The 12,721-nt window shown below is 36.6% G+C and overlaps 1 protein-coding gene across 5 annotated transcripts in view; it reads right to left on the reverse strand.

Annotated features, from left to right (window-relative positions):
• TMPRSS11D (transmembrane serine protease 11D) overlaps positions 1 to 6,914 on the reverse strand; it is a 65,615-nt gene extending 58,701 nt beyond the window's left edge. For all 5 annotated transcript variants that reach the window (XM_010806172.4, XM_010806171.4, XM_059887779.1 and 2 more), the window contains exon 1: positions 6,807 to 6,914. In XM_010806172.4, the coding sequence (XP_010804474.1) occupies positions 6,807 to 6,814 (8 nt within the window). In that variant the 5' untranslated portion in view covers positions 6,815 to 6,914. The remainder of the gene's footprint in view (positions 1 to 6,806) is intronic.
• Between the last annotated feature and the right edge of the window lie 5,807 nt (positions 6,915 to 12,721).

The raw sequence follows: 12,721 nt of genomic DNA on the forward strand, positions 1-12,721 counted from the left end.
GTTTCTCAAAAGCATGTCCCAGTGAGGTGAGAAATTTGGTATATCACACTCTGGAGAAACACAAGGAAGCATTTTTTTGTGTGTGCTCTAAATGTGTTTATCCTACAGTGTTTGATTTGATTATTCTTTATAGACCCAAATTTAAAAAATTTTAACAATTGCCAATGAGACAATCTGGTTTAATTTGTGTGGAAACATATATACTAGATTTTTAACATTGTTTACTTGTAGGGGGACAGAAGAGGTACAATGAATGATGGGGTGGAAGAAAGAATAAAGAAATGTACAAGTTAAGTAAAAATGTATTAGTAAATAGTGAAGTCGCTCAGTTGTGTCCGACTCTTTGCAACCCCATGGACTGTAGCCTACAAGGCTCCTCTGTCTATGGGATTTTCCAGGCAATAGTTCTGGAGTGGATTGCTATTTCCTTCTCCAGGGGGTCTTCCCAACCCAGGGATCGAACCTGGGTCTCCCGCATTGTAGACAGACGCTTTACCGTCTGAGCCACCAGGGAAGTTAAAATGTATTAGGGTAGGTTCTAAAGCAAGAAAGACATTTCAGCACAAGCTGATGGAATAAGTTAGTGGGCATGATAGAATAGAGAATCTGGAAATTGACTGCACTATTCTCTCAGAGCTACTAGTTAAGTGTTATTACCCATAACTTGGAAAGAATGGAGACTGAAATCAGAACCTTGTATGTACTCTTCATGGTTAGTTCTATTTAACTATATCCAGTACATGATAATGGTTCTCATAGGGAAAAGAAGTAGCTTTTAATGAATCATGGACCAAACCCAAGATTAGTTGTTTCAAATGCTCTTGAGTAATATTTAGTTGCATCAGTATATTTTTTAAAACAACATCTTTAAAACAACAACCCTTCAGAACTTAATCCTAGTGGCTTCTTGCCCAGGATTTCTAAAGAGGCAGAGGAAAAAATTGAGATTCTCTGTATCATTTTCCCAGGAGGATTCCGTGTCATATGAAATGAGCAGAGTTCCAGGGTCTTGGTACTAACTTTTTTGAAACCTACACAATAGAATATATTCCTCAGAACTTAGTAAAAATGCTGCAGATATATCTCTCTTCTTGGGAAGCAGTTTACATAGTGTGGAGGAAAACACTGTTGGAAGAGATCAGCAAAGCTACTTGACATTAGGCAAATCACTTCTATGAACTTGAGTTTTCTCCTTTGTCATTGAATGAAAAATCAGTGAGTTCCTGACCACCTTCACAGTATTCTCTCCTTTCTCCTGCTTCACATAGATGGTTCCTTCTCACTCCATGACCATTCTATTTGGTAGATTCTCTCACATCTACTACACATTAAATTTCTGCAAATACTTTATTCCCTTAAGAATGTCTGTCTGCTTATATTTTTCTTATCTCCCCATTCCCACATCACCTCCCTCCCCTCCCTGGTAGATTAAGTTCTGTGAGAGGAGCCACAGTTGAGAGCATAGACTCTGAAGCTGGATTACATGAGTTCAAGTTCTATTTCTGCTATCTACTTGCTGCACCAACCTGGGAAGTTGCCTTACTTCTCCTTATTACCTTATCTGCAAAATAGAGGAGATAATGGTACCTACCTCCAGGTTGTTGTGAGGATAAAGAAGTTAAAAATGTGTTAACACAGCTAGAGTTATTGTCTGACATTCGGCCGTTTGTCAGTGTGCAGCCAATCAAATTCACGAGGGAGGGACTGATTGTGGTTAGTTCTCCACTGTGTCCCCTGAAGTTTCTGATGGTCTGTGTTTAAGTGTATCTGTACAGTGAAGGTGGGTTAGATGGTGGAAGTGAGGTCCTGTCTACTCTGTGAACGTTGTTAAGGCTTCTAGCATGGGCGTGAAGAGCCGTAAGAGATCCCTCTCTGTCTCCTGGATAAATGGATCTATTTACTTAGTTTTTTTTCTATTTTATTTTACAAGTAATACAGAAAGATAATATAGTACAGTAATGATAATTACAAGTTTTGTATCCAGACAGACACAATGTGACCATGGGTTAGTGACAAAAAAAATCTTTCCAAGCCTTAGTTCCTCATTCATAGAATAGGGCCAATCACATGCCTCAAAGGGTTGTGAAAATTAAAGGTGTTTCTGTTTGTAAGGTACCTAGAACTCTGGCCTGCCTTCAATAAATGGCAAATTTTATATTCTTCTTTTAGGTAAAACCCAACTTTAACTGCAGGTAACATTTTATTTATTTTTTTTGTAATGGCATCTTGTAAGAGTGATAACCTTCTGCAGTATCACAGAATGTTAGCAGTAGAAGGGAACTGCAGGAATTCCTACTTCACTTTATCCATTATCCAGATGAATAAACTGATCTAAAGAGAGATTAATTGGTGGTATGGAGTTGTCTCTTAATTTTTTTGTCTGTGCTCTTTTAAATTAATTAATTAATCAACCTAGGATATTGTGGGCACTCTCTTACACAGAATGAATGGTGGAAACATTAAATTGAATGTTTATTGAATGCATAGTGGAAAAAATCAATAGATATCGAGTACTTATTGTGTCACTCTGTAAGACAGTGGGGACATTTAAAAAATGGCCAATTGTCCTTGCTTTAAGGCAGTCATGACTTTCTAAGGGAAGATAAGGTATAGACTTTTTTTTTAGATTTTTGTTTATTTATTTATTTTAATTGGAGGCTAATTACTTTACTGTGATGGTTTTTGCCATACATTCACATGAATCGGCCATGGGTATACCTGTGTTCCCCATCCTGAACCCCCTCCCACCTGCCCCATCCCTCATGGTCATCCTAGTGCACCAGCCCTGAGCACCCTGTTTCATTCATTGAACCTGGATTGGCTGTCTAGTTTACATATGATAATATACATGTTTCAATGATATTCTCTCAAATCATCCCACCCTTTCCTTCTCCCACAGAGTCCAAAAGTCTGTTCTTTACATCTGTGTCTCTTTCCCTGTCTTGATATAGGGTCATCGTTACCATCTTTCTAAATTCCATATACATGCATTAATATACTGTATTGGTGTTTTTCTTTCTGACTTACTTCACTCTGTATAATAGGCTCCAATTTCATCCACCTCATTAGAACTGATTCAAATGCATTCTTTTTAATTGCTGAGTAATATTCCATTGTGTATATTTACCACAGCTTTCTTATCCATTCATCTGCCAATGGACATCTAGGTTGCTTCCATGTCCTAGTTGTTGTAAACAGTGCTGTGATGAACATTGGGGTACACGTGTCTCATAGACCTTTAGCAACATTTCACACCCTTGACCATTCCTTTTTATTTAAACATTCTGGGCTGGCCCATTGGGTAGCTCTTTCAGCTTGTGGCTTGGTTCTTATGCATGGTAACTTGTACTCTAAAAGCACCGTTTTGGGCTCTGTTACTGTAAAGATAAGTTGGTATTCACTTGCCTAATTTCTATTGAGAAATATATCTTTTGTCTGCTGCTGCTGCTGCTGCTGCTGCTAAGTCGCTTCAGTCGTGTCTGACTCTGTGCGACCCCATAGACAGCAGCCTATTAGGCTCCTCTGTCCCTGGGATTCTCCAGGCAAGAACACTGGAGTGGGTTGCCATTTCCTTCTCCAATGCATGAAAGTAAAAAGTGAAAGTGAAGTCGCTCAGTCATGTCCGACTCTTAGCTACCTCATGGACTGCAGCCTACCAGGCTCCTCCATCCATGGATTTTCCAGGCAAGAGTACTGGAGTGGGGTGCCAATGGTTTACAATTTTAAGCATGGTTTTTGAAAATGAAAATAGCAATTCACAAACCAGAATTGAATCAACAGGCAGAATTTGGAAAGTATTTCTGACAGTTACAGCTTTTTTCCCCATGTCTTTTGACTGACTGACACATCTGTGTGGTCAGTTAATCATATCGTGAGCGTGAACAAAAAGGAAGAAAATGGAAATAAGATTTGTTATGGTGGGAGGAGTCCTTCTAAGACATGTCTGTTCCTGAGCTGAGATATTCTCATTTACCTTAATCTTTCCTTAAACTACATGCTAAATTTCAAATTTGAATCTTCATCCTATTTTCCAAACTTCATTTCACACTTTTCATGTAATCCAGTGGAAAACACACTCTCTTAGAGCACCTGAGAAAATCTAGGGTACTTAAGGATTTGAAAAGAATAATAATTATGTCACAATAACTCCACTGCCTGGGTCCCCTGATAGGATTTCCCTTTTCAGAGAGAGGTGAACAGGTTGGTAAAAAAAGAAACACACCATCTTTGCAACCTTTAGGAGAGGACAACCTAAAAGAGGTCTTAGAGTTTATATGCAAGTAATCAAACCATTTAAGGAGAAGGAAATGGCAACCCACTCCAGTACTCCTGCCTGGAAAATTCCATGGATGGAGGAGCCTGGTAGGCTGCAGCCTGTGGGGTCGCCAAGAGTCGGACATGACTGAACGACTTCACTTTCTTTCTTTCTATAGTTCCTTTTGGAGAAGGAAATGGCAACCCATTCCAGTGTTCTTGCCTGGAGAATCCCGTGGACAGAGGGGCCTGGTGGGCTACAGTCAACGGGGTTGCAGAGAGTCAGACACAACTAAGCAATTAACACACACACACACAAACCATTTAAGAGATCCCATTGTCAACCAAAAGTATCACAAAATTACCTGATTATTTTACCTAAAAATGACCTAGAATTACCTAAAAACATTACTTTCACGTCACTTCCTCTACCCAGTTGCTCCCTCAGAGCATATGGAGGAACTGGAAAATAGTGAAGCTTGAGTTATTTATTTATTTATTTTAAATTGAAGATAGTAGGGTGTGTCTTTATGCTGATGGGGATATTCCAGTAAAAGGAAACTGAAAATTTCAATTAATTCCTCCCACCATTAAACTCAGGCATATGTCTTGTCAAAATAAAAATTTGCTGTTTTTAAATTACCCATGCCATTTGAGTAACAGGTTTCCTGTTTCCACTGAAAATTCTGTTTACTCAGGTTGACAGGGACATTGTTTCGTAGTCATGGGTCCTCAAATTGATGAACAAGGGTTGTTATTCTCAAAATTCACCAATTTGGCGTAGTAACTCTGATTATCTTCTTACAATAAAAATCAACCAACCAATGAGCAAAACTAATTTCTAGTTACGTACTTTTAGGTTAATAAAAAAGGAAAAACTGATTATTTGGAGATACAGCTTATTTTTAAGAGAGAAAATATTTTAAAGTATGCTGCATAGAAACCAAGTTCCACAGAAGAGCTGTTGTTTGTTGTTTTTTATTTTTGTAACTGTAAAGTTTGGGTCTTATTGAGTGTAAGGATGGATCAGTTTAGAAATTACATTGATTCAAGGCTTTCTGAAATTGTACAATTTCATTATTTACAAGTTTCCTTTTATTTTTCTTTGAAAGATGTTTAGCTATTTATGAGGATACTTTTTTTAATCAGAGGAATTTCTTCACAAAATTAAAAATGTTTTAGCAAAATCATTTCAGATTGTATTGTGATTATTAGAACAATTCCACATTGTCATAAAAAGTTTAGGAATAATGGGAAAAACATAATTCATAAGCTCACCACTGTAACACAACAAACATTAATATTTTATATTTCTCATTAGACATTTTCATATGTATAGTTTTTCAGAGGTAAATCAATGAGTAAATACAATTTTGTGATTGATTTTCACATAAATGAGAGCATACAATATGTGCTATTTCATAGATTTTATCCTAGTTTAATAAGTTTTTATACTATCCTTGTATGAATATGAAATTATTTTTATTATTTTCTTATATTATTACTTACTAATTAATACTCATTTTGGAAAGCTTAGGCTGCTACACATGTTTGTTTTTTTAAGGCTGCACCATGTGGGATCTTAGTTCCCCGACTAGGGATCAAATCTGTAACTCCTCCATTGGGAGCACGGAATCTTAACCACTGGATCACCATGGAAGTTCCTGCCACCCATTTTTTATTGTTATATATATATATATTTAAATGCATATAATTGTACATATATTTTACTAAAATTTTTTTGAATATTGATTGGATTTCTTCCTTCCTAAAGTTCAAGAGATTTAAAATAAACTCAACTACATTTGACATGGCCAACTATCCATATTTCATTTATTTCCCTTTTAAAATGACTTATTTGTATCACACTTTTTTGTGTTCATGGGAAAACAAAATGAACAATATACTCACAGATGCAAGCACAAACATCTCAAATTATATAATTTTGAGATTGTACCATCTGACTCTAGATTGTGCTATAATTTATTGCTTTTTAATGTGGAAGTATATGAAGATAAGCAACTATTGAAAAGAAAACTAGGCAAATACTAAGAATCAACAAAAACTTGCTTGAAAGTAATGATATCATAGTATATAAAAGGTAGACAAATACAGTTTTTGCTTTCTTAAAAAGGGCTTCAGAATTCACTTCATATTTAATAGTTAAAGTGATATTTTGACAGAAGTAAAAATACAGAACCCTTAAAAACTTTAAAACAGCAAAGGAATTTTTTACTGATTACATTTTAAAACCACACATCAGTTTTCTGAGAAGTTAAACATGAGAAAACAAAAACACTTCCTGATTTAAATATATGTTTTCATAATACTAAGTCATCTATTTAGGTTTATTCAATTTGTTTAAAAATTCAGTCAAGCAGCGAAGCACCTTATTTAAACAATATCAAGCATATTACCTAAAACATTAACTAGTAAGTTTCAATGAAGTTTTGAGAACAGTAACTAGAAGTAACTAACAACCAAAATTTCTCTGTATACTTTTCATATGCTTTATGATAAAGTCAAAATTTCAAAACAAAAACAGAACTTACCTATACATTTTAATCCTTAATAATGAAGTCCTTTTTTCCGCCTATGCAACTGCTCTGAGATTTCCACTCAAATGAATGACTCTCATATGTTATATGTGATCTATAAAAGAACTCAAGCAAAGGAGGAAATTCCACACAATTAAAACCTAACTTGTTAAACAAGTCTGAAGGAATCAACTTAAACCAATCATATGACTTGTGGAATGGACAGGAAATCTTGCAAATCAGTAAATATTTTATTTATACTGGTAACTTATGATTAAATATAACAGGTGATATGTATTTTGTGAAAGGCTATAACTACTCCATAGGCTGAAGCATCATAGTTTTTAATTTAAAAAGGATGTGACACTCTTGCCCATGTTATTATGTTGTACCACACCTTATTTTTTGCCACAGCAAGCCAAAGACTATCAGAAAATGCTTTCCATAGATTAATTGGTAATACTCCCTTCTCTTTGATAAAATTCACTTTTTCTCACAGCATTTGAAATATTCAGAGAAGTAATTGAGTATGTACACAAATTTGTCAGATAAGCAAGAAGAACAATTCATACTAAAATTCACTTAGTCTTTCTCTGAGTATGTCTTTAAAAAATATTCTAACTCAGTATTGCAGTAGATGAGTGGGCAGCAGAGTGTAGAATGAGAATTCCATGTAGAGTAGCATGGAAGTGACAAAAGCTATTTCTGTGTATTGTACTGGGAAGGACAGGAGATAAGTTTGGAAGGTTATGCTGAAGTTACTTTGTGAGAAATAATGAATACTAAATTATTGGAATTGTATAACAGAATTAGGAAATTTGAATTTGGATTTCAACTTTTTCACCAATTAATTGTGAAGCTTAAGCAAAAAATTACTTATGCCTTTATGAGTCTCATTTACTTGCTGAAAAAATTAGGTGCTGATTACATGGTCTTCTATGATTATCTTGTAAATCATGGATAGCTAATGAATTCACTCCAGGACTGTAACTCAAGAAGTGTTCAATTATGCATTTTTTAAATATAATGTGCAAAGCTTTGCATACAACAGGAATAGGAATGCATGGGCTCCTCCCTACCATTCCTTTATACATTTTCATATCTCACGCTTGACATCTGGACCTTTCTTTTTTTAGTAAAAAGACTAAAACAACATATCAAAACAGTTGAACAAAGTTACCTAAACAAGCCATTTTCATTTTACATGTTAACCTTGAATGTACAGATCTTTTTCACAAGTTATATCATAGTGTATAACTTTGTATTGTGCTTTTTATGCTCAATATTATTTCATAGGCATATCTCTGTGTTACTAATTTTTATTTCTAATGGCTTCTGTATTATTTCTAGTAGCTACGTATGTAGCCAATAGCTGTACAGGTGTATTATGATTTATTACATAAGTGATATATAACATTATACATTATACTAAATTATATATATGATACTATGTATTATATGAAGCTGTATTATAGTTTATTTTAATACAATTTCAAGTTTACAGAAAACTTGCAAATATAGGACCTAGATCCATCAATTGTTAAGAATTTTAATGGCTGCATTTTAATCATATGTAACCATGTAGAATCATATCACACCAAATAGATTCATCATAAAATACTGAAACCATCTCCTAATATGAAGTATTTTGACCACCTTCATGAACATGCTTTTTTAACCCCATTGCTAAATATTTCCTTGAAATAAATGAAAAATTGTTTATTGGGGCAAATTATTTAAATATTTTAATGACCTTTAAAATTTGCTTTTGTTTCAGTACTTTTTTTAAGGATGTGAAGTATATTGTCTTCTGGTTTTTGTTGACAGCACTTTCCTCCAACTATACGTGTTCTTTCTTTTCCTTCTCTGTATTTCCTAGAACAATCAGCAAAGTCCTTTTTAATGAGAAGGTGCTTAGTCAGTACGTATTGTTTGACTGTCTAATAACTAAATGAATTAATTCAGATTCTGGTGTCCCATCACTATTCACACAGAAATTGGGAATGAGTCAGGGGAAAGGCATGGGGAAAACTGCATTCAGTCTGAAAGCATCTTCCTGCTTTCCTGTGATGAGCTCAACACGGAAGGGGAGGTGGAGCATGAAATTACGGTTTGTGAAGCAAAGGGATTGCTCTTAACAGGGACTAATTCAAAAGATGTTGACTCTTAATTTTCAGATCCTCAGGGAGTGGCAGGATAGGGCTTGACCTTTTCTATCCTACAAAAGGTGGCCATTGCAAGAATAAGGTATATAGAATGACATTGTGCAAAAAATATCAGAATCCTCTTCTTGTCTGCCATGGGCTTGACTTTATTCTTACAACTGTACATTCATAAGACTGAGATAGTGTGACCTAGGACTGACAGGAACAGGCTTCAAGGAAATAGATGATATCATTTATTTAGATGGAGGATAAATCATGTAGTGTACACACTGCTGAGGTTGGTTCTTTTGCCTGCCTAGGCTGAGAGGGGAGACCATGGTAAAGACAGTATCTTCAGGTACACAAATGTCTGAAAAAACTTCTAGCTTTGAGAGAAGTATGAGTCATTCAATTGAACCTGTCATAATAATAAGAGCAAAGAAAGCAACCAAAAGGCAGATGATCTAAGAAGGTGTGGGCCAGGGTGTTTTCTTTAAATTTGGAGTTTTCTTAGTCATCATGTTCATGGCAGCACAGTCATATGGCTATAGTTGGTAATGAATTTGTCATGACCTCCTTCATAGAGTTATTATATAGATAGACAAAAAAGATAATGGATGTGCTGAAAAGTTGTAAAGTGTTGTTTAAATATGCATGTTTATATTTACTGTAAGTGTAAATTTAAAAGTTGGATAGTAATTTGATTTTCTCAGTGTGGCCAAGTTTAATTTTGTGGATTATGACCTGTAGGCAGCGAGAGGTAAGGGGACATATGCAGATAAGTGTGTTTTATTATGTTTCAACTGGAGAAGGACATGGCAACCCACTTCAGCATTCTTGTCTTGAAAATCCATGAACAGAGGAGCCTGGGGGCTACAGAGCCTGGCAGGCTACAGCCCATGTCCATTGCAAGTTGGATACAACTGAGGGACTGAGCTTGCACACATGCATTATGTTTCAAAGGCTTTTGTCTATTCAAAAGGCATGTGATAGATGGAGTACATTCTTTGGAGTTAGAATATACCCAGAATCAAATCTTGGTTCTTCTACTTACCATCCAACAGGGTTCAGCAAAATTATTTATCTGTGTCTGCCTCAGGTTTCTTACATTTAAAAATGATGTTAAAGTACCATTCTCATGGAGAAGTGAGAATTCTAAGAAATCAAATCAAATGAACTAACCAAGATAAACCACCTGACAATGCAACAGTTATGTGGTCATTCCTTCTGCACTGATTCTCAAGACAGTATTTTTGTACATGTGTAGAAGTCACAATTACTGAGAGCTGGAAAGCACAGACGGTTTGAAAATGGCCCTGAGTGTTTCTAAAATACACTCTTTCCCATTTTTGGCTTGATTCATCAAAATAATCTGATTTCTATAGCATTCCTTCAAACATGGTTTAAGAAATCCAAAGCTTTTTAAAAATCTGTAATTGCTTTTATGTTGAGAGCCAACTATTTTCTTATGCTTTTCACATGTAAATTTTTTAAAGCCAGTTTCTGATAGTAAGCGGTCAAAGAAGCAGCTTGGTCATAAGCCTTATCTTGTTAGAGCAAGAAACTTGTATTCTTTACCCTTTGCCTAAGTTCTCCACATCAGTTGCCCTTGGGCTGCCTAGACTTGTTTTCTCCTATAAAAAGTAATTTCCATCATCCTACATATATATGAAAATTTGACTCTTTCCCTTTTCCCCCACATTCAGAGAGACAATCAAGGCAAATAAATATAATACATATTAATAAACAATGTAAATCATCTCATCAATTCAAAGGCCTGGCTGGTAAACTCAAATTAAGTGATCTTTTATTTGGTTGATAATAGGAACAGTTGGTGGCACTAGTGTTAAAGAACCTGCCTGCCAGTGTAGGCGATGTAAGAGATTGGAGTTCGATTGCTGGGTTGGGAAGATCTCAGGGGGAGTACATGGCAACCCACTCCAGTATTCTTGCCTGGAAAATCCCATGGACAGAGGAGCCTGGCAGGCTGCAGTCCATATGGTCTCAAAGAGTTGGGCACGACTAAATGAATTAGCAGCAGCAGAAACACTATGAATACACATAACCATTGTAAGTATCTATTTTAAAATTTATCCCATTATCAGTTTATGACTTTTAGTCTTAGTTGGCTTTTCAATACTATCCAGCAATACAGCCAGGTTTCCCTGATCAGTGCTTTGTTGTTGTTGAGTTGCTAAGTTGTGTCCGACTCTTTGTGACCCCATGCGCTGCAGCATGCCAAGCTTCTCTGTCCTTCACTAGCTCCCAGAACTTGCTCAAACTCATGTCCATCGAGTCAGTGATGCAATTCAACCATCTCATCTTCTGTTGTCCCCTTCTATTCCTGTCCTCAGTCTTTCCCAGCATCAGGGTCTTTTCCAATGACTTGGCTCTTCACATCAGGTGGCCAAAGAATTGGAGCTTTGGCTTCAGCTTGGTCCTTCCAATGAATATTCAGGGTTTAGTGTTCACAAAAACCATTTCATATCGTATCTATTCTTCTCCAAGTGTTTATTTTCTATCTCTTGTTTCTACCTTTGCTTTCAACGGATGACTTAACCGTTCTACCATTGGAGAAAAAGATGGTAGCCTCTAGGTGGACACTCCCTCAACTACTTGTCACTGAATCTGTAAATTTTATGCCTCTGCCTGTATCCTTCCTTTTATAGTGGAAGAGGTTTTTGTCCTCTGTTGGGAGGCCATTTTTTTCACTTGTTCTTAATATGCACATCTTTGTGCTCCTTCTTCCTAATCTGCTTCTCCAGTACTTTCAACCTCTGTAAGTCACCTCCCACTCACCTAGTTTCTCAAACTAGAAATCTGGGTGTCATCCTTGTCTCTATCTCATTTCTCAATGCCTTATGTGCATAAATAGCTATTGAACCCATTTCCCCTTGTCCTTATATCCACTGCCAGTACATGACTCCAGCCACTCTGATCTTTCAGCTGAATTACTGCCACAGTTTCTGATTAGCTTTTCTGCCCATAATATTTTCCCAATCTAGTCTCTTCTTGACACTATGAGAGTGATTATTACAGATTGAGTTATGTTGCTACCCTCTTAAAAACTCTTTAGTAGCTTCCCTTGCAGGTAAGAGAGTTCATTCTCCTTAACACAGGTGGCAGAGCCCTGAAGCAGCTGGACCTTGCCTACCTTCTCACCCTTCTTCCCACCCTGCTTCTTGAACTCTACAGTCTATACCCTGAATATCCTTTGTTACTTGAATACACTGCCCTCTCTGTCTCCTTCAGTTCTGTTTCTTCAGCTCTCCCCATTGTTTTATGTCTCTTTTGATACATTTCTTAGTTTCCAACTCTGAATAGTCTGTCAGGACTGCTCGTATGCTTTCCCTCTATGAGGGCTTCTTCACCCTTAGGATAGCTTGCATGCTTGGACTTCAGTCATGTCCGACTATGCCAGGCTCCTCTGTCTATGGGATTCTCCAGGCAAGAATATTGGAGTGGATTGGCATTCCGTTCTCCAGGGGGTCTTCCAACCAGGAATTGAACCCGCAATTCTTAACGTCTCCTGCATTGGCACACAGGTTCTTTACAACTAGCGCCACTGGGAAGCCCCAACAAATAATTTATTATTATTATTGTTTTTGTTGTTCAGTCACTCAGTCATGTCCATCTCTTTGCGACCTCACAGACTGCAGCATGCCAGGCTTCCCTGTCCTTCACTGTATCCTGGAGCTTGCTGAAACTCATGTCCATTGAGTCAGTGATGCCAGCCAATCATCTCATCTTCTGTCATCCCCTTCTCCCCCTGCCTTCTATCTTTTC

Source organism: Bos taurus, chromosome 6, assembly GCF_002263795.3.
Source record: "Bos taurus isolate L1 Dominette 01449 registration number 42190680 breed Hereford chromosome 6, ARS-UCD2.0, whole genome shotgun sequence".
Taxonomy (NCBI): domain Eukaryota; kingdom Metazoa; phylum Chordata; class Mammalia; order Artiodactyla; family Bovidae; genus Bos; species Bos taurus.